The 27,141-nt window shown below is 46.6% G+C and overlaps 1 protein-coding gene across 2 annotated transcripts in view; it reads left to right on the top strand.

Annotated features, from left to right (window-relative positions):
• The window catches only part of SPTA1 (spectrin alpha, erythrocytic 1), a 65,808-nt gene that overhangs the window by 26,084 nt on the left and 12,583 nt on the right, over positions 1-27,141 (top strand). For both annotated transcript variants that reach the window (XM_047840778.1, XM_047840777.1), the window contains exons 19-42: positions 203-420; positions 1,206-1,298; positions 3,401-3,538; positions 4,307-4,458; positions 4,576-4,762; positions 6,540-6,641; positions 7,617-7,708; positions 8,487-8,631; positions 9,395-9,576; positions 11,547-11,646; positions 11,761-11,958; positions 12,752-12,895; positions 13,735-13,838; positions 14,449-14,611; positions 14,936-15,067; positions 15,568-15,705; positions 15,872-15,976; positions 17,267-17,475; positions 18,849-18,969; positions 19,471-19,592; positions 20,357-20,489; positions 24,143-24,241; positions 25,173-25,335; positions 25,974-26,050. In XM_047840778.1, coding sequence (XP_047696734.1) covers positions 203-420; positions 1,206-1,298; positions 3,401-3,538; positions 4,307-4,458; positions 4,576-4,762; positions 6,540-6,641; positions 7,617-7,708; positions 8,487-8,631; positions 9,395-9,576; positions 11,547-11,646; positions 11,761-11,958; positions 12,752-12,895; positions 13,735-13,838; positions 14,449-14,611; positions 14,936-15,067; positions 15,568-15,705; positions 15,872-15,976; positions 17,267-17,475; positions 18,849-18,969; positions 19,471-19,592; positions 20,357-20,489; positions 24,143-24,241; positions 25,173-25,335; positions 25,974-26,050 — 3,317 coding nt within the window. The remainder of the gene's footprint in view (positions 1-202; positions 421-1,205; positions 1,299-3,400; positions 3,539-4,306; positions 4,459-4,575; positions 4,763-6,539; positions 6,642-7,616; positions 7,709-8,486; positions 8,632-9,394; positions 9,577-11,546; positions 11,647-11,760; positions 11,959-12,751; positions 12,896-13,734; positions 13,839-14,448; positions 14,612-14,935; positions 15,068-15,567; positions 15,706-15,871; positions 15,977-17,266; positions 17,476-18,848; positions 18,970-19,470; positions 19,593-20,356; positions 20,490-24,142; positions 24,242-25,172; positions 25,336-25,973; positions 26,051-27,141) is intronic.

A 27,141-nucleotide genomic window follows, 5' to 3' on the forward strand; every position in this document is an offset into this window, starting at 1 on the left:
GTTTCAGGTCTGCGTGTTACAGACCACACCACCCCCCTCACTGCCACGCACATCCACCCATCCTCTATCATCGCCACACGGACTGCCCACGGTAGTGTCCTCCTACCTCCCTCTCTGTCTCTCCCAGGTCACCAAAAGGAGTGAGGTATGGTGATGTTAAGGAGGGGGGTACTCACCCTTCTTTTAACTAACTACTCCACAGGGCACTTTGCTGCAGAAGATGTGGCCTCCAGGGTCAAGGCTTTGAATGACAACATGGAGTCTCTCCAGGCTCGAGCAGCTAGACGGCAGAACGATCTTGAGGCCAATGTCCAGTTCCAGCAGTACCTGGCTGACCTGCATGAAGCCGAAGCGTGGATCCAAGAGAAGGCGCCTATTGTAGACAACACTAACTATGGGGCCGATGAAGAAGCAGCTGGGGTAAGGGGAGTATGGGGGTGGACATCGTCTAGTACGTACCAAATGGCACGAGACTGCGGGACAGCCGCACGCTCTGTTAGATTCTTTGGGGCTTCCAGAGTAAACACATTTGGCCTTCACCAGCTGGGATAACCTTGCAGTGGACACAGGTCCTAAGAGGTACACTACATCTTCCCGATCCCACAGAGATCTGTAGATTCCTTAAAGATTATCTAAACCCGAAAAGGCATGCCCAGAGAGCCATCCCTGTCTTGGTCCCATCCTAACCTTCTAAGGCTAGCCTTGGAATTTCGCAAACCAACCATGGTTCTAACATGTATGCGCTGCAATTACTTTTTTGAAATAAAACCGGGCAGACATGTACCCTAAGGGTCATAATTATCTTCTAGGTCTTGCTCATTGCCTTATGGTAAGCCGGTATCGTATTTAGCAAACCTTCAGTGCTGGGGATAATTGCAGTGGGCATCTAAAGTATGCTAATGTTGAATGCTACACAGTAACGTCACTAGCTGTGATGTGTGTTGATAAAACACTTGTGCTATTTTGAGTTCGTTTTGATTAAGCAAATATATCGAAATTGTTGACCTTCTAACTCCTGTTTTCCTACTCCTTGTCAATTTAGAGTTAGCAAAAGGCCTCTTTATTATAGATGGAAAGTGTCTCTTACCGAGAATGAGGACAACCGATATAACCCGAGACTATAGCCCCACCACCCCCAGGAATGCATAGCGTTCTTCGCGTTCTTCCTGTATTCGATTCTAACGATCCCTCCTCAACAAATCCAGGCTCTTCTAAAGAAGCACGAGGCCTTCCTGGTGGACCTGAGTGCCTTTGGGAACAGTATGCAAGCCCTGAGGGACCAGGCGGAGGCCTGCCAGGTGAGAATTCTGGCTTTGAGATGTCAGAAGCCACAATCCCCACCAGAGGACACAGGACTCTCTTTATGACTGGCTTTTACTTCCAATAACTGGGAAACAATTGCAAAGAAAATGCTAAATTCTAGGGTCCTTATCAGCAGAAATTGTAGCCTCTTCATAGCGTTTGCAGAGATTTCATCCGGAAGGGGTTCTCCTCGTAAGAGCAATCACGTTCTCATTGACGTACTCTTGTTTTCTGTTTTCCTTCCTTTTATATTCCCACTCCTATCCTTTATTTATATCTCATTCTTACAGTCCTTCCTGATTCCCTGTCTTCCTTCTTAGTTGTTTTTATACATTTATTAGATGTCTACCCGATGCGAACCGGAATAAAAAATAATCCCGACAGCAGGACAGTTCCAGTCTATTAGGAGATCAGAGATTTCAGCAAATAAGTGCATATGATAGATACATGAACAGGAGAAAGGGTCTCAAAGAAAAGAGTGTTCCCCTCTCCTGAAATAAGAGTGTTGGAGGCTAGGAAGATCCTCACAGCTGAGGCGAACTGCTTTATCTGAGTTATTTTTTTAAGGTGGTTCACTGTGCAGACGAGGACAGGAAGGGCTTTTCTAGGCAAGAAGCACCGGCACAGAATGGCCAGGTGCATTTGGGATATAGCGCATGTGAATGGTGGAGAATGTGAGGCTGGCCCGGAGCCAGAGCCAGCAGTAGAGGCTTCTTCCGAAGAGGATGGGGGCGCCTCCTTGGGGTAGTGGAAGGAACAACAGAAACACGGGGAACAGCCTTTCGAAGGAGAGGCTGTGGACTCACATGCCAGGAGTAGACAACAGACAGGCGGTGTATGCCCAGTAACCATGTGTGCACAGAGCCTGCGTGCCCACCGTCCTCGGCTGGCACGGTGGAGCCTAAATGAGCAGATGGGTGTGCGTCTGTGTTTGTGGAGGACACGCGGTACTCGAGGGATAGAAAACCCGAGGAGCCTGTGAGGGGAGGTATACACTCTCCGCTCTGATCTGAAGAAGGGGTGAGCCATTGCTTACAAAGGGGGGATCGTAATTTGTTCCTTCTCTCAGAGGTGTGATATTGGCAGAAAGTATATTGGTAGGAAATCAAATACCTTGGAGAGCAGGTTGCTTGCTAAAGAGAGATACAATGGTCTCAATTGTATGAAATTCTGTGGCCTTTCCTGTGCTGTAGGTCACCCGTCTCTAAAAACAAAGGCCAGGGGACACCTGGGTGGCTCAGTCAGTTGAGTGTCCGGCTTCGGCTCAGGTCATGATCTTGCAGTCCGTGGGTTCGAGCCCTGCGTCGGGCTCTGTGCTGACGGCTCAGAGCCTGGAGCCTATTTCGGATTCTGTGTCCCCCTCTCTCTCTTTGCCCCTCCCCTCCTCGTACTCTGTCTCTCTTGCTCTCAAAAATAAATAAAACATAAAAACAAAGGCCCACATTTCCTTGACATTATAATTTAAGGGTTAAGAGGTTGGAAGGATTGGGGCACCTGGATGGCTCAGTCGGTTAAGCATCCGACTTTGGCTCAGGTCATGATCTCCCGGTCTGTGAGATTGAGCCCCACATCAGGCTCTGTGCTGACAGCTCGGAGCCTGCAACCTGCTTCGGATTCTGTGTCTGCCTCTCTTTCTGCCCCTCCCCCACTCATGCTCTGTCTCTCTCTGTCTCTCAAAAATAAATAAATGTTAAAAAAAAAAGAGGTTGGAAGGATTGTCAGTGGAGGCCCAGGAAATGGAGAAGGTGATGAGAGATAGTGGGTCTTTCATTTTCTCAAACAATCTTCTGAAATGTTGGTGCATTTAATCCTTTATTACCTGCTTTACGAACTGGTGCTTAGAGCATTTGCCATGTTTCTGACAAACTACAAACTCACTTGCTCACTCTGTGTTCTTATTCTCCAGCCTGCCTGTCCCCTCTTGTATCAGGGTGGAGAATATCTCTGGGAGCGACATGTTGCAATCTGTCTCTTATGGCAACCGTGCGGGAGGTTCCAGCAACCGTGCGGGGGCTCTCCCCTCCGTTCAGCCCAGGGCAACCCACCACCGTTGGGTCCAACAGGTGCCTGACATGATCTGCTTCCTGCTTTTGTCCAGCAACAACAGGCTGCACCAGTGGAGGGAGCTGCCCGAGAACAGAGGGTGGTGGCTTTGTATGACTTCGAGGCCCGTAGCAATCGAGAAGTCACCATGAAGAAAGATGACGTCTTAACTCTGCTCAGTTCCATCAACAAGGTGAGTCTCCCTTCCGACCTTCTTCCTGTCGGCAAGATGGCCCTTCCATGGTCAACTCGCCCAACCTTGCCAGATACCCATGTTTTGGCCTCCAACACCTTTCTACTGCGGTCTCTCTTAAATCGCCGTAATCTATTAAGTCGTAACTTTCTTCCAGATATCGTGTAAGATCCTGTAGCTATCTTTTGGGGTTACAACACCAATTACAGTGAACCAAATGAAGACCCAAAAAGCTTCAGTAATTAGCCCAAAGACATATAAACTATGAATGGCAGTTCTGCGATACTAAACTGTCCCTTTCTTCTTGTCTCCTTGCTTGTCTCCCTTCTGTGCCAATGGCCCTAGTGATGGGACGCCAATGGTCGGGGCTAAGGGGACCCTGAAAAAAGAGAAGCCTTTTGTCCACTCGGTTTTCTTCAATGTGGCAGAGATGGGTCTGTGAGAAAAGTAACCAAATATTGGCTCTTTTCAAAAGACCTCAAACAACTTTTTTGAAAAAGGAGGTTTTTGAAAACCTCCACCGTAGTTAAAGGTCTGATGTCACACGTCAAGATCCTTGATTTCGGAGGCTGACTTGTACAATCCCTGCAAGTCCTTATTTACCTCCTCCAACATCTGTGAAAATCACACGCCAGTCGTAAGCAGTGGTTTGCTTCTCTTGCCCTCAGCCTGTGCCTGTGCCTACAGGCTTCGTTATGAGAGTTGAAGCCTCTCCTACCTGTGTTTTTCCGAGACCTAAGGAAGGAGTGGGGATCTCTCTCTCCTCAGGACTGGTGGAAGGTGGAAGCTGGTGACCACCAAGGCTTTGTGCCCGCTGTCTACGTCAGAAAACTGGCTCACGATGAGTTTCCCACGCTCCCGCAGCGGCGACGAGAAGAACCAGGCGGCATCACTGAGCGCCAGGAACAGATTGAGAAGCAGTAAGTTCTGGAGGCTGCCCACCCAGACAGTACTTGGCTAATCATTTCTTATTGGCAAAGACGTGTCTCATGTTTCATGTTTCACGACGCCTTCCCCTTCTCCCTGGTTCCGTGCAGGTACCGCTCCCTCCTCGATAGGGCCGAGGAGCGCAGATGTCGCCTGCTGCAACGCTACAACGAGTTCTTGCTGGCCTACGAGGCAGGCGACATGCTGGAGTGGATCCAAGAGAAAAAGGCAGAGAACACCGGGGTGGAACTGGATGATGTCTGGGAGCTGCAGAAGAAGTTTGACGAGTTCCAAACGGTGAGAACGAGCGACTTTCTCCTCTAGACGGCTTTCTGGAAGTGACTACTGTTTCCATTTATTCCACGCCTGCCCCTAAGTGGTTGTTCAACTTCGCATTTGCTAAATATCCATCCCAGAGCTGCTGAGGGTCCCACATTTCAAATCCCTGTCTGGGTATTGGAGCTAGAAGGAAAACACAGAGGAGACTAGTCCCTGACTCTGCAGCATGTGGTCCTTGCTGCTCCTAGACCCTTCTGGGATTGCTGGTCTCCCTGAGTTCTTCCGCACTTGCCCCACACTGCGCTGTGTTCTGGGAGCTCAGGTTGAGGGGGGAAGCTGGGGTGGGAAGGTGGGAAAACAACCTGACTTTACACTTACGCAGTTTCTTTTTTTTTAAGTTTTTATTTATTTATTTTGAGAGAGAGAGAGAGAGAGATGGAGAGACAATCCCAAACAGTCTCCAGAGCTCTCATCCCGGAGCCTGACATGGGGCTCAGTCCCACAAACCATGAGATCATGACCTGAGCCAAAATCAAGAGTTGGACATTTAACTGACGGAGCCACCCAGGTGCCCCTACAGCTGGACAGTTTCTAAGTTTCTGCCTGCCTAAAACCCTCTGTCCTCTGTTCTCACAGATTTATTCTATACGTTATCTAGTGGCGAATATAAACCTCTCCTTTCCTTTCTTTTTCTTATGATGCCTTCTACATAGAATTCAAGGTGACATATAGATAGATAGAGGATAGATAGAAAACAGATAGGTAGAAATCTGGGTAAATAGATGGATAGATACACAGGCATATGGATGGATAGATAGATGATAGATATCGATAGATAGATAGATAGATAGATAGATAGATAGATGATAGATAGGTAGACATGGGTAGATAGATGATAGATAAATAGAGAGATGATAGATAGATAGATAGATAGATAATAGGAATTATATGGATTGCATATACATACACAGAATACATAAGGAAAGAGAAAAGAGGACAGTGAAAGGAAGGGAGGCAAGGACAAAATTATAAAAGAACACCAAGAATGACACTCCCACGAGGAAGCTCGTGGCCTCCCACGAGGAGGCCTTTGTATAATGTAATGGACAATATCGTCCCCATAGGCATGGTGCTAAGCTCCTCAGAGCGGTTTCTTACAACATGACCTAAAGCAAGCAGGTCACAGCTTAGTCTGTGAAATTCTACAGAAAGCAAAGGAATTCGTACTGGTTGGAAACCACAGTATGCGGCTCAGGGAGAGACTCCTTTAATGGCGTCACTTAATCCAGGAGAGAATTTTAAGGAATCTAGGAAATTGGATGTGCTCCACACTCCAGAAAAATAGAAGCTCTCTTGCCAAGTTCTTGATAGCCACAGAGGGTCAGGGAGTCTAAAGGTAACTCTTCTTGGGGCGCCTGGGTGGCACAGTCGGTTAAGCGTCCAACTTCAGACAGGTCACGATCTCGCGGTCCGGGAGTTCGAGCCCCGCGTCAGGCTCTGGGCTGACGGCTCGGAGCCTGGAGCCTGTTTCCGATTCTGTGTCTCCCTCTCTCTCTGCCCCTCCCCCGTTCATGCTCTGTCTCTCTCTGTCCCAAAATAAATAAAAAAACGTTGGGAAAAAAAAACTTAAAGGTAACTCTTCTTAGTGGCAGATCGGAGGGCATCTTCTTGTGCTTCGCAGGCGAGGTTAGCGGTATGTTTAATATCTAGTCAAGTTGGGGCAGAGGTGAGCCGGAAGGTATGAAGATTCCTGAGAAGGGGATTTATACCGCTTTGGACAAATGTTCCCACCCAGGATCTGAAGGCCAATGAGCCTCGGCTGAGGGATATCAACAAGGTGGCAGATGATCTTCTGTTTGAAAAGCTTCTAACGCCAGAAGGAGCTCAGCTACGTCAGGTAAGTGAAGCTCCTTCCATTTCTCCTCACCGCCAGGCTGAGGTCTGGGGGTCTACGTCTCACTTAAATACATTCAGCGTCATATTCCACAGATCAGCTAGGACGGGCAGAAGGTCTAAAGCTGGCTTCAGATAAGGTCAAAGACAATAGTTCAAACGGTCTAACCATGTATATATTTAAACTGATCTGAAATCTATAGATCACAGCACATACCTCCATCTTTTCTTACAAACACGGAAAATTCATGCCCAAACCCATGAATACAAAGAAAATGCAGTTAAGAAGCTCTGACAGTGGAAAAGGGTTAGTCAGGAAAGCTTAGTGGAAGGGACAAGCGCTGATGAGATCTGATGAAGGAAGGAGAAAACTATAGGTCAGTAGAGATGGGAGGTGGGGGCCTTCTAGACCTGATTTAGATCGGGACCTAAAATCATGAAGATTTTATAAAAGATCTGATGAACGTGAGTGGGAGGTCCGCTCCAGCTCTCTGGGTTGTCATAAACCAGGGAAGATGTGTCCTCTGCCTCTTTTATGGCGGTCGACATGGGGTGAGAGGGAGAAGGCGTGTGCATAGGAATAACTTGTTTCCTCTTTATAAAGAAGTACAGCTCTAAGTGGTTGTTTAGCTTGGTCAATCTAGGATGCAGAAATATGGTAAAAACTTCTAACTACCAAGGCAACGTATTCCATTCACCTTTTGGAGACTGTAATTAGTCTCTGCAGCAGCAACCATCGGTTGCTGATCTAGGGTTGATGGTTCCACCCTGGAACGTCATTTGGGGAAGGAAAATGATCCCTTGCTTAACAGCATGAATGAGGGCCAAGCTCAAACTATCCAGGAAAGAAAGAAACCTGTGCAGTTTCGGAAGAGATCACATGGAAACAGCCATGATGCAAGCCTCGTCTGGTCTTTGGACAGCGCTGAGCGACCTGCGTTAGCTTTCCGGCGGACTCCTGTGTGTCTGCTTCTTTCAGGAGTTGAATAACCGCTGGGACTCCTTGCAGAGGCTTGCAGAAGAGCAGCGACAGCTGCTGGGCAGCGCCCATGCCGTCCAGATGTTTCACAGGTGAGGAGGTACCCCAGAAAGGCCCCCAAGGCTGACGACTGCAGGGGACGCACAGCGGTCAGCACAGCACCCCTGAGACAGAGATAAGAGGGGGTTGGGTGTCTCAGTAGTGGATTCCTTTCTTGGCACGCGGGGTCCTCCCAGACAAGGAGCTCTAATTTTCTAGTCCGTGGATCCCGGTGCATTTTTCGCAGGCTGCATGATAGTTAATGCAACGGGGAGTAGACACAAGAGGTTTAAGTCATTATATTTCTGAACTAGCAGTAGGCAACAGGTTATCACATTGGCTCTGACTATCGATTCGACCATTTTTTACATCTGATTCCAAATCTTTGTCCACACATCCATAGGCGAGTAAGCAAACAAACAAACAAAATGGTGACCGAATGCCTTGCCCGTGTTTACGTGTGTTTTTGAGCATGCAGAGGAGAGCAAGGAAAACGCAGACGGGTCTGGCTGCTTAGAAGGACTGAAGGTGGAAAGCCAGGAAGCAGTCAAGTGTGCACTCTGCAGCCAGGCCAGCTGGTGCAGACAGGCTCCACCAGGTGGTGGTGGAATAACCTTGAGAAAGTGGCCCCCGTGGGGTTCAGTTTTGCCTATAGAGAATGGGAATGGGAATTGTACCTATGCCTCAGGTATTGGTGGGACAATTCAATGAGCCTACATTCTAGCACCTCGGAAAGGGTGACGGGGATGATGGTAGAAACGACTTCCTTGGAGCCAGCTGGTCTGCCTGTGGAATCCACTGTCACTCTAGTCTTTTCCTCTCGTGAACCAGAGAAGCAGATGACACGAAGGAGCAGATTGAGAAGAAGCTCCAGGCCCTCAGGGCTGCTGATCCCGGCTCAGACCTGTTCAGCGTTCAGGCCCTTCAGCGGCAGCATGAGGTCTTTGAGAGAGACCTTATGCCTCTGGAAGAGAAGGTGAGGTGTGCGCTCCCAAGCTGTCCCAACGTCCCCCCGTCTCATTTACACCTGTCCATGCCCTCATTATTGCTTTAATTCCCCAGTCCCACACTCTTCTACTTCTCCTTATCTTACTCCATACTTGCTTTTAGATCTGTCCCTACAGCAGGTGCACCAAAAGGACATGCCCAGGACCATGAACGCAGAGGGAAAAGCATATTGCAATGACCTCTACTGTCCAAGTACCTCTGTAGTGGGTTCCAGGTGCCTAGACCATACAGAAGGCCCACAGCCTCAGACAGAGGGGGAACTGGCCACACCCAGGATAGCCTGGGCCAATCATATTCCCGTTCCCTCTGTGAGGAACTGACAGCACATAATCCCCCTCCACTCTAAAAAAAAGCCCCGGAACTTGCCAGATGCGCACTGGAATAACACAGGGCATCATGCGGCTTGGTATTATCGTGCAGAGCAAAAAGAGCACAGAAAATGTCCATATTAAAAAGACCTTCACATTAAAAGTCAGGACCCTTGGGGGCTCCTAACTGATGTTGCCACTGACCAGAAGAGTCACTTAACTGACACCTTCTTATCTTAAAAAGAAGGGTGATAATGTCAAGTTTGACTGCTTCTGGGAGTTATTGTGTGTACCCAAAGCATTGGCATTATTTTATGAAGTAGTAAGACGTTCTTGTACCTCACTGATGTCTATTTGAGGAGTGGACATGGCCAGGGCTCAGAAGTGTTATTTTGCTGAGATTCAGTCCTTGCACCTCCTCAGGTGACCATGTTGAGGGAGACGGCAGAGCGGCTCAGTGAGTCCCACCCAGATGCCGCTGGTGATCTGCAGAACCAGGGAATGGAGCTGAAGGAAACGTGGGATGACCTTCTAGGGTGCACAGAGGACCGTAAGCACGACTTAAATGAGGCCCGGCAATTCTACACGTTCCTCAACAGAGCCAGGTAAAGCTCCAGAGGCAGACTATGCCAAGTGGGGTGGGCGGTCTCCGTGTTTGATCTCTACATAGACCTTCCAGGAGCAGTCTGAGTATAGGTGTTCTTCACGGCTGGTTTGGAGGGTATGTCCACATCCAGATCACACCTCTGGCAAGACAAAAAGCTCCAGCTCGGTAGTTCAAGCCATAGGATACCAAAGTTGGAAGGAATGTGACGCCATCTAGGTAAATCCAGTAAGCCTAGAGCATGGGCAGTATACAGGGAGCTATGTCAGCAGCTGTAGAATATGGATGTTTTCTTTCTACTAGAAAGGACAGAGGAGCACAGATAACCATGGTAGAACACAACACAGCCCAAACACGCATCCTAACGAATGCGTGGAACTAGCAAACAAAGGCACAAGGATAGGAAAGGTGTACCATGTTCATGAAGCAGGGGCAGCTGGTGCAGCGGATCACATGTCAGAGGGGTCAAGACAAGTATCAAGACATAAGCTTAGACGTGTTGAGATAGAATCTTAGAGAATTTCCATCACCTTGCTAGAGAGTCTAGACATTAGCATAATTGAGCAAATATACACTCTATCTGTGAAACAGTTTCCACATTCTGCCCCATCTCATCAGTCTCCTGGGAGGAGTGTTGGGAATTGAGGATCCAGAAAGTAGTAGCTCACAACGTAATACTTTTGGGGAAAAAAAAAAAAAGGAGGCAAGTTTTGGTAAATAGTTGCAGTTGCACTTGGCAATCCCCTCTCCAATTCAGGTTCTCTGGAAAGCTATCATTTTTCATACAATATAAATAAATAGCATCCACAGATGCCCCCCACAATCATATATGTACTCATAGCTCTGTGTATATACAGATTCTGCTCTGACTTCAGATTCCAAGTCAAATGCTGCCTCCTTCTCTTTACGAAATCTTACTCTTCAATATGCAGAAATAATATCCCCCCTGTCCAAACAACTCTGACCTGATTCTACTTCTTTATGACCCTTTTGCTTTCCAGGCTGTTTTTGAAAAAATAGGTATTAGCCTCTGTGTTTTGTTTGTTTGTTTGTTTGTTTGTTTTCTTTCAGTCTACAGTGTGAGCTCCTTGGAGACACAAATATGTCTCTTCTGCAATGTTTGGTACTTAATAAGCACCCAGTGAACCCTAGTTGTTTGACTAAGTGAATACATGAGTTTACAAGAGAAAAGACCCTTCTGCCTCAGAGTGGATGTTTGCTGTTTCTCCCACAAGAGGAAGGACGCTCTCTATGTGATGCTTAATTTGGGCATCACACAGGGTTGCTAGTCAGGACGTTATTACTTGACATTACTCTCTGGGGTGATGGACTTTAGCTCTCCTTGTGATACCTCTTGACTGCTATTGGAGTAAGAAATGGGCCCCGGTCTCATCGACAGCATGGAGTGTGTGTGTGTGTGTGTGTGTGTGTGTGTGTGTGTGTGTGTGCATGCACGTGCTGGCAGAGCACGTACTAGATTCTTTTAGGAATAAAGTAAAAGCGAAGACATGCCTCGAGATTCCATAAAAGATTGATCTTTAAACTGAAGAATCCACTTTTTAGGGACAAGAATCATTACGAGTAATGGAATATGTGTCGGTCCAGGATTCGAGTGTCTGGGTTCCAGTCCAGATGTCTGTTTCGACTCATACTGCATAAGAACATCACTTACATTCTCTAGGCTGACCTCCTCATCTCCAAACTGAGAACAAAACAGTTCCCAGAATTCCGTACAGGATTATTGCAAGACCTGAAAGAGATAATACATGCAAAGACGTTTTCAAACATGGGGGATTGCCATTATTAAGTCAAACAGTGAAAGGGCTGTTTGCAGAGGGCCTACCAGCAGAGAAAGACAGATGGAAAGTGTTACTCTAGAAATGTTTTCTAGAGAGGAAAAAGCCAAGGACAGGTAGCCCTGTAACAAGCTGCGTGGTCGTCCTGTCAATCCCAATATGTCTGTTTCTCTAGGGACCTAGAGAACTGGATGAGTGGCATTGGTGGCATGGTATCATCAGAGGAGCTGGCTGAGGATTTAACTGGCACAGAGATCCTGCTGGAGCGACACTCGGTAGGGGCTACAAAAGCCATAGCCGCCGATCACGTGACCTCCCGACCTTCCCTCATCTTACGACTTTGATGAGATGTCACTGGCGTCACCAGTCTCTTCCCTTTTCCAACACAGGGGCATTATGCTGACATGGAGGCTGAGGCTCCCACCTTCCAGGCCTTAGAGGAATTCGGCGGAGAACTTGTAAGAAGTGGGCACCGTGACAGCCCTGAAATTCAAGAAAAGCTTGAAGCGGTCAGGCAAGAGAAAGGTGACTTAGAGAAAGCTTGGGATCAACGCAAGAAGATGCTGCATCAATGTCTGGAGTTGCAGGTAAAGCAAACTTCACACCGTTTAGCAGGATAGCCTCAGACCATTCCTTCTCTGCTAGTGTGCATGGTTACTCCAGATGCTCATTTCATCGGACATACCACCCCATAAGCACAAGGACATTCCTTGACTATCTGCCCCTGTATTCTCATCATTGTGGTGTTCTCTGCTCTGATCCCTGTTAGAAGAGCCAAACAAAACGGGGGTCAGCTCTTGGCATGGGATGGGGTGATTGTTATTATAATGTATTCATTGGTTGAGAGTTTGGTTGATGATTCTTATTCTTACGCTACTGTGTGCGAAGCCCCAGAGACAGAAAGATTAGTAAGATAACGTCCCTTTTCTTAAATAGTGAAATTAGACATGTAGACAGCCGATTCTAGCACAGTAAGGTGATTCTTAATAAAACAAAATGTATGAATATTTTGAGGCTGAAGAAGAGGGAGTGATTATAGCCAGTGAGGGAAGGTACGAGCGGGTCATTGACGACCGTGAGGGTAGTGTTTATGACAGTCCGAAAGAAATAACCAGCCAGCATCCACCAGGCACAGCATAGGGAAACCTCACCCTGAGAATGGAGCCTATATAAATATACACTATAGCTTATTTGAAAACATAAGATGTGGTTTCAGGGAAGAGGGAAATGTCCAGTAAAAGTAAGATTCATGGTATGAATGTTTCTTGGGAGAATATAAGCACCCCTTATGGCATCTCTTATATCAGTATCGTAGGAGAGGGATAGATTCTGTCCTTGGCGCCCTGGATTGAATATAACCTCTACTTTAATTCCCCGTAGTTGTTCCATGGGAGCTGTGATCAGGCCGAGAGCTGGATGATGGCACGAGAGAATTTCCTGAGGTCAGAGAGAGCGGGCCCCTTAGACAGTCTGGAGGCCTTGATGAAGAAACGGGATGATTTGGAGAAAGCAATCAATGCCCAGGTAATAACAACCAATCTAAGAGTTCCAATAATAAATGTTAGTAATAATAACAGAAATACCGATACATACATGTCGTTTCATGCTTTGGAAATATTTTTTTTACGAAATTTATTGTCCAGTTGGTTTCCATACAACAGCCAATGCTCATCCCAGCAGGTGCCTTCCTCAATGCCCACCCCCCACCCTCCCCTCCCTCCCACCCCTCCCCCATCAACCCTCAGTTTATTCAGTTTTTAAGAGTCTCTTATGATTTGACTCCCTCCCTCTCTAACTTTTTTTTTCCTTCCCCTCCCCCGTGGTCTTCTGTTAAGTTTCTCGGGATCCACATAAGAGTGAAACGTATGGTATCTGTCTTTCTCTGTATGACTTATTTCTTTAGAAATATTTTAATTCCCATTTGCTTCTTACAGAAACCTCTGAGGTAGATAGGGCAACTTGACATCGTGGCTTAGTCTTACCCAGGTCACACACGACATCGGAACGTCTTACTGCCAGCCCGGCCTTTTAAAACCTAACTTTTAGCATTGGAAGTGACTTTAAGTATTGCTTATGCCACCATCCCACCCAATGCAGGACTCACCCTCTACGATGGCCATGGGAGGAGTCTGTTCTTTAAGGGAGCTCAGTACTAAAGAGCCCATCTTAGTGTCATTCTTAATGTTTGTCTTCCTGTTGAGCTTAAGTCCACCTTCGTGGCAGTCATGTACCCTCTGGCTCTGGTTCCCCCCCGTCGTGTGAAGCCACAGAGGGTGTCTCTGTTCTTTTCTAGGAAGGATTCTGGGATTGCCCCGGAGGTCTAATCTCTAGGCATCTGGGCTTTTTTCTTCTCCTCTGTCCAGGACAAGAAGATCACGGAGCTAGGTAATGTTGCGGAGCGGCTCATTGCTGATGACCACTATGCCAAGGAGGAGATTGCTGCTCGGTTACAACGGGTGCTGGACAGGTCAGGCCTGGGCAAGTGTTTTGTGAGCTAAGGAAAATGGAACGAAGGGACCTCTTGGCTAGCATGGAGGATGGAGGTCACGCTCTGAGTCCTTCTCGTTTCTAAATGCCTGAAACTGTCTTGACACTTGGAAGCCTTTCTGATTGAGAGTCACAGAATTAAAGTCATGGAAGGTAACTTAAAACAAAAAAAAAATACCTGATTTAACCACTGTATCTCATATTTGAAAATAATGAGATTCTGTGACAACTAAGCCTATCAATATAATAAAACGGGTAATATATAATAATAATATATGACCTTTGAAAATGAGGTCAATGTCCGAGCTGAGCAGGTGGAGGGAGTCCTCAACTTGGGGAACTCTTCTGATGGAGTGGCAGGCGTGTGATGGCAGTGAAGAAACCATGAAGGTAAGGGTTCTGCTCAGGATGGTGGGGGCCGAAAGGCACCTGAGGAGAAGTCTCTTCCTCCTTCAGTCTATAAATAATGAAAGGAGAAGGCACAGTTTGGCAAATGGCAAGATTAGTGGCTATGGAATCAAAGCTTGATATCACTTGGGCATTTGCCCTCGAGGGTCGAGGGCAGAGAGTGACCTAGCCTCCTCCTCCAGATGGAAGGCTCTCAAAGAATTACTGGTTGCTGAGCAGACAAAACTTGGTGACTATGCTGACCTCAAACAATTCTACCGTGACCTCGAGGATCTGGAGGAATGGATCGGTGAGATGCTGCCCACGGCCTGTGATGAATCCTACAAAGATCCCACCAACATTCAGGCAAGTTCGAAATGGGAATCTTGGAAAACTCTGGCATCCCCAGATTTCTGGATGCAGGGTATCTCCCTAACACTCAACTCTTCCTAATGGTTGAGATCCCTGCCCTGCCCTCAGGGGCTTCTGAGTCTAACGTGAAGGGGTGAGTCCTTCAGAAGCCACCACCTTAGTTATGACGGCAGGCTTCTGAGTCTAACGTGAAGGGGTGAGTCCTTCAGAAGCCACCACCTTAGTTATGACGGCGCATTCAGTCTTTTCTTTTACCCAGAATGTATCTATCTTACTTCCCTAGATTCCAGGGTGATTTAGTTTGTGATTTCCTTTCAGAGGAAATACCTGAAGCACAAGGCCTTTGAAAATGAGGTCAACGGCCGAACTGAGCAGGTGAAGGGAGTCCTCACCTTGGGGGACTCTTTGATTGAGCGGCAGGCATGTGATGGCAATGAAGAAACCGTGAGGGTAAGGGTTCTGCTCAGGATGGTTGGGGCTAAAAGGCACATGAGGAGAAGCCTCTTCCCGCTTCAGAGTTTCTGTGGGACGGGATGTGGAGCGTGTTCTGTGGTTACCGGTCTTCCCTCCACTGCCACACAAAAGAAGTGAGAAAACCGTGAGGCTCAGACCTTACCACTTTCGTCAAACCCAGGACCTAGGGCTCCGAGAAAGCCTCAGACTTAATGCCCAAGTGATATCGTGCTGGCTTGGCGTCTTCTATCCTTCCTGCCGAGGGTTTTGCCACTTAGGCATCAGTCTGTGGAAGCAACCCAGGGCCCTTTCTTCAGACTTCCTCCCAGCACCTGCTGTTCTTTACCCAGATTGAGCACGACTGGCTTAAAATGGCCCTCAAGTGCTGGCCGACTTTGGCTAAGCCCTAACTCCTAGCTCCCTACCGAAGCCTTTCACATTGTCACAGGACTCGGGAACCTAAAGACCATAGTAACCCCCAGGTTTCTTTGGGTCAGAAACAACTGCAGGAACTGCAGAGACAGTGGGACTACCTGCTTGAGAAAACAGCTGACAAAGGAGAAAAGCTCGATGAGGCGAGTCGCCAACAGAGGTTCAACACAAGCATCCAGGACTTTAAGTTCTGGCTCTCAGAGGTAATTGCACCTGGAAGGGCGGGGGCACGGAGCTTAGTAAATGTTGCCAGTTAAATGGATTTAACTTGACTCTCTTGGGGAAAGTTGGGGGACATGGTTGCTAATGTTGTTCTCCCTAAGGACAGGCTTCATCTGGAAGCTTCGCTGCATATCCCTTTATTTCCAGGCAGAGACACTGCTGGCCATGAAAGATCAGGCCAGGGATTTGGCTTCGGCCGGAAACTTGCTCAAGAAACATCAGCTGTTGGAAACGGAGATGTCGGCCCGAGAGGTAGGTGGTGTTGGAATCTCAGTCCTGTTGGCTGAATGCAAATGCTTCTGGCTTTCTTCCCTCATCTCAGGAGGCCGTTGGGGAACGCTTTCTTGGCAAACCTGACCAAAACTGTCTAGTGTCCTAAGCCAGCAGTCATTACCATCAGGTCAAATTCATGAGCTGCAGAGCTGTGGCAATGATCACTGCTAACCAATTATCATGCAACTGTAGATTCTAAGGCTCCAGAAAGAGGGGCCTAAAGTTATCGTGTCTACCTTTGAACGATGCGCACATATAAACTCACTATCTTCCAAAGCTCATATTCGATCTGTCTTGGAAAGAAACTGCAAGTTTATTTTACATAATTACGGAGGGCAAAAAGATGAGAAGGAGACATCAGGTGCAATGAAGTTGAATTAAATATGCACTCTGTAATTTCCATGGGGAATTCCAGTGCATTCCAGTATCAAGCAGATACGTGTCTTGGGAGCAATGATAAACAGGTTGGCAGGTATTAATGTCATACTGAAGAATTTAAAAAAAATTTTTAATGTTTATTTTTGAAGGAGAGAAAGACAGGGCGTGGAGGGGGAGGGGCAGAGAGAGAGAGAGAGGAGAGAGAGAGAGATTGAATCCGAAAGGGGTTTCAGGCTCTGAGTTGTCAGCACAGAGCCCAACGTGGGGCTCAAACCCACGGACTGTGAGATCAGGACCCGAGCCGATGTCGGAAGCTTGGCCGACTGAGCCACCAGGACACTGCTCATACTGGAATTTTATATTATCGATTTTATTTCGCAGCAGAGATATGCACAGGAAGGGCAAGAAGTCAAATGCTTTCTAAGTCCAGATCTTTAGGACTCGATGATATTCCCCCACGACATCGACATCGCAAGAAGGGCAGAAAAACAGGCAGAACAGGCTGGGTGTGTTCCCGATGTGGCCAGCCTGGGAACGTTATGGTCACGTAGCTGTTCTTGAATACTCCTATGGATCCATCTGCCAAATCGAGGACTACCGTGAAGAGGACAGTCCTCTTTGGAGACACACTCACTCACACTCATTTTCCAGTTGGGGAGAGGAGGAAAATGCAAGGCAGAACACCACCAGGCAAAATGTGCGGTTTAAGGAATATAGTCTTGTTACTGTCTTTACCCTTATCCCATCTGAGTTAAAAGGGCGTATCATCAAATTATCTTCAAAAGCAATCTGTTCCACCCAGTCCTCGAACAGGAACCAGTGGTAGTTGAAATCCAGAATGTACTCAAAGCCTGTGGGGTTCCGTTCACTGAGCACCCTTGCACTTTCTAGGATGCTCTCGAGGACCTGAATGAATCAGCAACTCATCTGCTCTCCAGTGGGACTTTCAACGTTGACCAGATTGTGGAGCAAAGGGATAACGTCAATGAACGCTTCCTGAATGTCCGGAACTTAGCGGCTGCACACCACGAGACGCTGAAAGAGGCCTATGCCTTGTTCCAGTTCTTCCAGGATCTAGACGATGAGGAATCGTGGATAGAGTATGTACTACCAACTCACACTGTGTGAATGATCCAGGAGAATAGATGATCTGTTAAACAGGTTCCTATTTGCTGCTGAAATGAAACGCGTCATTGTTTCTCAAAGTGATAGTACTTCTTAATCATGTCTGCCTTAGCCTAAATTTAACACTGGTTTTCTTTTCCTCAAATTCCCTCACTGGATGCAGGCAGAAGGAGACCGGCTTGGAGAAGTAGGGAGCAATTCACATACACTCTGGGAACAAAATCAAGAAACCTTGTGTGTTTGTTCTAGAGGGTTCACAGTGTGTGCGATGTCAGAATGAGACAGCTGGGCCTTTACAGCTTACTCAGCTGGCGACATCCTTGTCCTTATTCCCCGTTTATCCTGTGACTCGAAGGTGCCACTGAACTGGACACAGGACCTGCCATGGGTTGGTTACTAATTCTGCTTTCGTTGTAAAAAGTACACTTGGGGAAATCTTAGTAAATCAAATTATTTTCCCGACTTCCCATTTAACCTGCCTCCTCATGCTCCTCCTGTACAAACCTGCTGATTCTCGCTGGTAATCAATGACTTAGAGGGAAGTGTTGTATATAGGGCAGCATGGAGGACATCTTAGAAAACTTTAGAAGCAATGAGATAATATGATCTTGTCTACGTAGCCCTGTCTTGTGCTTTGCGGCGATGTTCAAACATTGTTCACTTGGAAGCAATCCAACTGCCGTGACTCCTGTAGTGTCAACTTTTTGCACCCATTCTACCTAAGTTCACTATTGATATTAGTAGACAAAAATAATAAAGCCATGAAAGTCAGGTATGTGCATGGCTTCATTGATGTGTGTGTATTAATATTTTTGAAAACCAATCATTAACGTATGTTCTTGAGCAAAGAAGAAAAGGTGTGCCAGGAGGCAGGCAAGGGAATGAAAGGAAAGGCTCTTACAGCTGTGGGTACGGTGGGGATCAGTACGTTATTTTTTTAATGTTTATTTACTTGTTTTGAGAGACAGCACACAAACGGGGAGAGGGAAGAGAGAGAGAGAGAGAGAGAGAGAGAGAGAGAGAGAGAGAGGATCCCAAGAAGACTCTGCCCTGTCAGCACAGTCAGATGCTTGATCTCACGAACCATGAGATCACGACCTGAGCCGAAATCAAGAGAGTCAGACACTTAACCAACCGAGCCCCCCAGGTGCCCCCAGTATGTTACTTTCCCTGGTGTTTGGATTAAGCCGGGAGCTTGGCAGAAAGCCTCTGGCACCAAATACCTTTGTGGTTACCGGAATTTACCACCTCCTCACCCCCCAGCCACATACCCACTCTTAGAAAACCCTCGCTCTCGGATGGCCTCACACGTCCAAACTGCATTTGGGGTTTCCTTCCTTGGTCCCAGGGAGAAGCTGTTACGAGTGAGCTCCCAGGACTACGGCAGGGACCTGCAGGGCGTTCAGAACCTGCTGAGGAAGCACAAGCGCCTGGCAGGGGAGCTGCAGGCACACGAACCCACCATCCAGGTAGGAAGAGTGGAGGCGATCTCAAGCCCTCCCTCGTGCCGCAGACAAGCGGGGTGAGGCTGCCTCACGCAGAGGTGGCCTGCGGGCGCACAGAGAGCTGGGCATGGAGTTCACAGGTGTTCTTCCCTCCTCTGCCTGTTGCCCCCTAGGGACAGAAGGGGTCTGTGCGGAGACCCATGTTTTCCCCTGGAAGGGGCACTTTCAACACCCCACGCACTGTTGCTGGTGTTAGGATGCAGGCTGGGACCTCTGGGAAAACTGTACTTGAGCCGAGCCATAAGGGAAGGAGACAAGTCTGGGTCTGGCTCGGCAGCAGGGTCACCCTGTGACCGTGAATAATCCAGAAAGCGGGTCATGGAGTGTAGCCTGGTGCGAGCACTGGAGATTGTAAATGATGTGAGGGTCGGAAGGGCTGGGTACCTCGTTGGGGGGAACGATGACTAAATGGAGACAGAGGGAGAGAGACCGTGGAGTAGTGTGACATGGGGGTGTGTCCTTCAGAACATTCTGGATGCGGCAGAGAGGCTGGGAGACAAGGCTGCTGTGGGGCGAGAGGAGATCCAGGAGCGCCTGACTCATCTTTTTCAACAATGGGAGAAGCTCAAAGAGTTGGCCAGCACTCGGTGAGTTGGGGATCGGACGGAGGCCGTTGTCTTCCTGGATTGTTGGTATTGGGCTTAGCATTGGCTGCTCTCCCCAGCTCCCCGTCTCTGTTGATCTTCAAAGTCCCTGTCCGGATGTCAGTGTTCCACTCAGCTTGCCCCCTTTTGCCCCGGGGAAGAGGCCAGGCAGCTGCCACCGCCACGGCCTCGCCACCCACCGGCTCCTGCGCTCACGGCTATCGTGGTTGTCCCCACATGCCAGCCATCCTTCTCACCGGGCCGTGGCCCCCGGGTCTGTTTTACTTTGTATGACCCACCCCACTCCCAGCCTTGGCCCTATGTGCAGCCCCTAGGAAGCAAAGAACGAGAGGTAGATTTCCTCCCTTGTAGCCAGATGGCCAAAGCAAATAACTTCTGCCTATAATTCCATACCTGTTGGCAGTAGGAAGATGTGTCTTGCTGGGGAGTAGAAGGAAACATCTAGCTTTTTGTGGTGCCTTCACTATATAAGAGGCAGCACACAGAATAGAAAGAGACCTTAGCTCACTGACGCTGTTCTCCAGCTGGGCACTTGTGTTTGGACGAGGCTCCCTCCCAGCAGCAAAGACTCCCAGGGAGCAGGAGATGCCACAGAAAAGGACTTCTGGGGTCAGGGCCTCCCCCTGTTCACAGGAGCTCAGATCAGATTGTCCTGTGCGTCTGCCTCGTGCGGCTGTGCTGCTCAGTATAGTCCCCCGCGTGCTGGCTTCTCCCCATCCTCACTGGGGTTCACTGCCCTGTTGCAGAGGGCTCCGACTGGAAGAATCCCTAGAATACCTGAAGTTCATGGAGAATGCTGAGGAGGAAGAAGCTTGGATCAGTGAAAAGGAAGCTATGGTTGCCCGAGGGGGTTCTGGGGACACACTGGCCACTACTCAGGTGAGTAACAGGCTGAACGATCGATTTTCTTCCCTTGGATTTGAATATTTTCTTTCTTTTTTTAGAAAGCATATTTATTTATTTTGAGAGAGACAGAGACAGAGAGAGAGTCCCAAGCAGGCTCTATGCTGTCAGCACAAAGCCCAACGCAGGGCTCAATCTCATGAACTGTGAGATCATGAGCCGAGCAGAAAATCCAGTCAGACGCTCAACCGACTGAGCCACCCAGATGCCCCTGATTTAAATCTTTTCTTAAGAAGTCAACATTTTCATCCATGAAAAGAATCGTTCTCCTGGTGGGAGAAAACGATGACGGAAATATGGGTACTCCTGCCAATTTTAAATATGAAAAATCAAGGTCCGAGGATGCAAGCAACTTGCCCAAGATCACAGAATCAATCGGGTGTGAACACAGGACTCAAGTCTCAATCCCATGATTCGTGAGTTCAGTCCTTCATGCTTACAGGCCTTCCCTCACAGAGGTAGGTTTCCTAAAGATTCCCTCAAATGCTAATGTTAATTGGAAACATTCTCATGCCTGGCCACTCGTTGCATTTTCCAGAAAATCAAATTTTAGGAGGGCGACCTGGCAGGTAGACTAGTTCTACAACTTAGAGACACCCTTGTGAATACAGTATTGAGTTTTCCAATAAAGAAATGACCAAGTGGTCCATGTGATCTTGAGTTAAGATGGAGTTTTAGAGCTTTTGAGAAGGTGATCATAAGATAATGATAGTCTTGGGACCTTGAGGTCTCCGCCTAGTAGCCTTAAAACTTAGGGATTTACCGAGAAGTCTCTGTGGAGATTCATTCACTCTTACGTGATGACATAAGGGAAGGCTCACACTGGCGATGGAAAACTTAAAACCTGCACGTGGCATGAAATCCCACCACTAACTCCTCTCGTTTGGAACGTCTTCTGGGACATGTGCACACACTGCACATGTATGAGTGGTTTAAGCTTTCGTATCAAACATTCCCAAGGCTTTGCTTTTCAAAATCAAACCTTACGTTTTGAGAACTGTAGGTACCCGTGCAGTTGTAAGAAGTAATACAGAGAGGTCCTATGTGCACTTTACTCAGTTTCCTCCCGTGGTAACACCTGCCGGCACTTCGACACTGACAGAGTCAAGAGGCAGCACGTCACCGTCACCACCTTGCAGAACACCGTCCTCCCTCTGCCTCCCCCTTAACCCCAGGCAACCCCTAATCTACCCTACACCTCTGTAATTTTGGACGTATGAAGAATGTTGTATAGATGAACGCATACAGTCTGTAACTTTGGGCAGTTGGCCTCTCGCACCAGCGTCGTTCCCTGGTGACTCGCTCAGGCTGTGTGTGACAACAGTTCATTCAGTGCTATTGCCAGGTGGTATGTCATGGCGTGGATGTCACCTGTTGAAGGGTGTCTGGGTCGTTTCCACTTTGGAGCTGTTACGAGTAAAGCTGCTATCGATATCCATGCAGGGGCTTCCATGTAAACGTGAGTCTTCCTTCCTTGGGCATAAATGTCCAGGAATCCAATTGCTGTAGGATCACTGCATATTTGGTTCTGTAAAAAAAAGTATGTATGCATAAAAATATAAAAGTGTTCAACTGTTTCCAAAGCGGCTGTACCGTCTTACCCACTCGCTGGCAGCGCGTGAGTGATGGCGCCTTCCAGCACATTCTTGCCGAGATTTGGTACCGTCACCATTTTTTTTATTTTACACAATCTGATAGGAGTGTGGTGTATCTCCTTGTGGTTTCAATATTCGTTTCCCTAATGGCTAAGTTTTTGTGTGCTTATTTGCTGCCTTATTTTCTTCAGCGTAATGTTTGTTTCCTTTAACTGTTGACCTTCTGTGTCAAAAATGCAAACTTTTGGCCTCGCCCAAGATCATGAAAAGCTGCTATGTCTTTTTCTAGAACTTTAGAGATTTACGTGTTCATTTTAGGTCCATTAGCTGTTTTGAGTTCACTGTCATCTGAGATGAGGCATCGGGTGTGGTTCATCTTTGTGCCTGTGGCTGTCCAGTGGCTCTTTGTTCCGCAGGTGTCCCTCCCGGCCAGCCTGTCACTTTCACGCCCACTCATGCTGTTCTATTTGAAGTGCGGCTTTTGTAGACCACATATAGCTGGGTCACATTTTTAAAGCCATTCAGCCAATCTTGATCTTTCGATAGGTACACTCAGACCATCACATTCAAAGACTCGTTTTAATGAAAAGTTTTGCAGTAACATACAAATTCCAGGAATAGATTTTTATGAGGATTTATTGCTAATAATCTTCACCATTACCTTAAGATACCTATCTACCTAGCCTTTCTGTGTCATCTTTTATCAAGAAAACAATTGGTCCTCTGGGTTTGGGGGTTCTTGGACCCGTATAGATTGGCAAATATAAGAAAAGAGAGTTGCCTACCTGTCGTTGGATTTAGATTTCCTGCCCCCAATCTCATATTCTCTCTTTGTTTAACATGTGAGGAGAAGAGAAGATATTTCTGATCAACTTCTTACAACTACAAGAACCAGAAAAGATATATTTAAAGTTAAGTTTTAAGCTTTGGCCTTATCAACTTTTAACACAACATTGAGGAGGCTACTTAGGACGTAGGAATATATTTGAAGGAGGGACACCTAGACTTTATTTAAAGAAGCATGAATTAGATGTGAGGCACCTGAGCTGTCCAGAGTGTCCAAGGGGAAGCACAGAAAAGAGATTGGAAACGGAAGGAGATGGGGTTAAAGAGACTTTATTTCATATATTGTGTGTACGTAAAACACGGCTAAATCAGTCTATCTTATATTGTGGATCAGTATCCAATCTCCATGTACAGTTTCTGCATAAAGATGAAATATACAGTCATCCAATATCGTGTAGTGCATCTTGTATTTAAAGAAATAACCATGCCTAAGAACACCTTGTATCCTGAAATTCTTTTGTTTGAAAAATGTGGCAGTTAAAAAGCGTGTTAGTCACACAAAATCCATTTCTTCCTGTGGCCCAGGCTAGTATGTGGTATAGAAGGAAAAGTGGGCAGGTGCTTTGGGGACAGGACCAGGAGGAGGCAGCCGAGCCAGCTCAGGCCCTCGCGGATGGAGGGTGGTGGTGGGCAGGGCTGCCTTGTCTGGAAAACACTCGGGAGAATACAAAGAAGGAGGAGACTCACTGCTTCTGGGCTTTGTCCACACTCCTTTCCCCATCCTACCAGCAGCAGTTAGACCCAGAGAAGTTCAAGACTGAGATTCGAAACAGCTCAGCACCTTCTTTACCTGCCTTTATGCCCACTCTTAATATAGGATGATACTTATTCTTTTTCTGTGAGATACAGCATTTCATGGAATTATGTACATTTCAAAATGGAGGAATCCGTGTGTATTCCCTTGACCAACACTCTCATTCCAAAGTCCAGAAAAGCTTACGTTCACCCTAGTAAGTTAGAAACGGTGTCACTGTATTCTTTTACTTCTTTCTTTTCTGGTAGGATTGCCCTTTTTGGCAAGTGGAGAGCTTTAGGGGAGGCATCTAGTGGCACTGTGTAGGAAAAAGTGGACGCCCCCCCTAGCGTAGCCAAATCGTTCCTGTGAGTTGCATCAACGGGAGTCAGAATATGGGTGGGTTAGATTGTCCAGGCTTGGATGTGTCGATTCTCATGGACTCATTTCCACAGAGCTTGCTAAAGAAGCACGAAGCATTGGAAAATGACTTTGCCGTCCATGAGACCCGAGTGCAAGATGTGTGTGCTCAAGGAGAAGATATTTTAAATAAGGTGAGTACTTCAGGGATTCCAGGCCAAGATCATTTTCCAAAAGGGATTGGTCCAAATACAGAATCACGAGCAGTGCTAAAACCATACGCTGAATTTTATTTTATTTTATGTTTTTAATATTTTTACGTTTATTTATTTTTGATAGAGAGAGAGCACAAGTGGGGGAGGGGCAGAGAGAGAGGGAGACACAGAATCCAAAGCAGGCTCCAGGCTCCGAGCTGTCAGCACAGAGCCCGACGTGAGGCTCAAACTCCCAAACGGTGAGATCATGACCTGAGCCGAAGTCGGACGCCCAACCGACTGAGCCACCCAGGCGCCCCCATACATTGAATTTTAATAATCTCTTCCTAGCTATCTTATTTTTGTTCTGAGCACATAATTATCTGTTCAGTCGCTGTTTTTTGGAAATTCTTTTTTCTAGTTCTTACAGGCATGTCTCTCAGATTTCCTTAAATCCCCTGTTGACCCTCTTACTCACTGTAAGACATTTATAAACATCGTATCGCGTGCTTTGGTTATAGAGTATTGTAAAAACGTAAAGAAGTTCTTCATGCGCCTTTAGGGAAGAGGACCACACTGAAACCCCTTTGTAATTTGAGAATCATTCTTTGGTATAAATGCTTGTTTTTATGAACTCTCACTGATCTAAGTACTATACAGAGATCCTTAAACCGAGGGGACTCTGGCTAAGAAAGTCACACTCATGTGGCCCCACACAAGAAGATCTCCTAAATGCTAGAGTGGAAGTAACCATCCCGGCACGGATGAAAAATACAATAATACGATAACTGCAGTCGACCCAGAGGAGAATAGTTACGTATCTGTAATGAGAGAGATGTCACCTTTTTATCATACTAAAGAATTCAACTTCTAGCCATGGACATCCACCAATGTGTATCTGTTCCTTCTCTTCCCCATCTTGGTGTCTCAGGAGAAAAGCCAGCACACGGAGAAGGTAGCCACCAAGATACAGACTCTGACCGAAAAGATCCCTTCTCTGGCTAAGGCGATGGCTGTTTGGAAGTTGCAATTGGAAGATGATTATGACTTTCAGCAGTTCAACTGGAAGGCTGATGTGGTGGAGGCCTGGATAGGTATGGCATGTGAAGGCCAAGGTCCTTAGGTGTGAGAAATGCTGGTAAATTTCATCGGTAGAAAGATTCTGCAGTTTTCTCACTTCCGGTGAGAAAAGAGATGCTCCCTCATCACTCACTCCTACCCTTTCTGGACATAGTTACACTCACATGTGCATGCATGTGTGCATACACACACACACACACACACACACACACATTCATCCCTCCCCCCCCCACACACACACACACACAAAAACATGCTGAGGGGTGACTGAGGACCAGAATTCCATAAAACACATTTTTGGGGAATTGGTGATTTCGCATGTGATATTCAGAAGGGCAGAGCTATAGCAGAACATTCTAAAAAAAAAATAGCGTGTTTGATTGCAGATCAGGCATGAGTTAAAAACAATTTTCCTTTGTCTTCCAAACCACCCAGAAGTGTTGGTCCCAGCTCAGCTTCAGTCAGGGCTGCACTGCATAAGTCCAGAGAGACCACCCATCAGCCCCCCACTGCTCCCATATTCCAATAAATGACTTACTCCCAGAGTCAGGAGGCTCTCTAATGGCTTGTAGGGAATATTCCTTTTCTCCTTACCAAAGCTGATTCAAGAGCAACCATGTTTCCCCTCTAATTAATCGTCTTTGCTCTCTAGCTGAGAAGGAAGCAAGTCTGAACACCAATGGCAATGATACAGACCTCACTGCATCACTTGCTCTCCTGGCAAAGCAGGTAAGGACAGGGCTGCTTGTGGGCAGGTGCCCATGGTGACCACAGCCCACGTGCATGGAAGCTGAACACTAGGATTATTCCATTCCCCAATTCTGTGGTTTTACTGTCTGTAGGACCTGCAATATTGTTCCTCTTTTTCTTCCCCATATGCATAATTTGCTAGTTTTTTTCTCTCTCTCCCTCCCCTCAGTCTTGCTGCCGCTGGGTGTGCATCATTTTTATTAGAGAACCAGCTTTAGGGGTTTTTTTTATTGTTCTCTGTTATATCTTTGGATATTTATCCCACTCATGCCTTTTTATATCTTTCTCATTTTCTTTTCCTTTCCTTGGGATTAACTTCTTTCTTAAAAAATTCTCAAGGTGGATATTTATTTAGATTATCAAATATTTAGCCACTCCTTTTCTAATATTTTGATAAAAGGATATGACTTTCCCTGTAAGTAAAGTTTTAGCAGCACCTCACAATTTCATATGTTACTTTTGTTATTTTTACTCAGTTAAAATGCTTCTGTCATTTCTAATTTCTTATTTAACCCATTGGTTATCCCATATTGTATTTAGCTGAATTTCCCAACACTTGGAAATGTTCTTACTATCTTTTTTGACATTTATATCTTGTCTAATTCTACTTTGTTTTAAAAACACACCCTCTATTATTTTAGAAGCTTGGTGTACATCCAGAAAATAGTCTGTTTTGGTGAATAGTCTATGTCCAGTTGAAAAGAATGTGTACTTTGCAGTGTTTTTTGTTACCTGTCAGGTTTTGGCTGTGAATCATGTTGCTTAAATGCTCCATTATTTCTATATATTCTGAAGCTAAGTTAAAGGTTGTGTTGACATTTAGAATTATGAGTCATCTTGATGAACTGAATCCTTTTTATTCTGAAATGTTCTTTCTAATAACATTTCTTGATTTAAAGTCTACTTTTTCACAATCTAGAGTACCAGTGTTTTTGTTTGTTTGTTTGTTTAGTGTTTGCAGTCCATATTTCTATCCTTTGGTTGTTTTCTTTTTTACATTTATGTCTTTATATTTTCTAATTTTTGTTGTTTATTTGATACATGTATAGAATGCAAAATGATTAGCCTTG

The sequence above is a fragment of the Prionailurus viverrinus genome, chromosome F1, assembly GCF_022837055.1.
Source record: "Prionailurus viverrinus isolate Anna chromosome F1, UM_Priviv_1.0, whole genome shotgun sequence".
Taxonomy (NCBI): domain Eukaryota; kingdom Metazoa; phylum Chordata; class Mammalia; order Carnivora; family Felidae; genus Prionailurus; species Prionailurus viverrinus.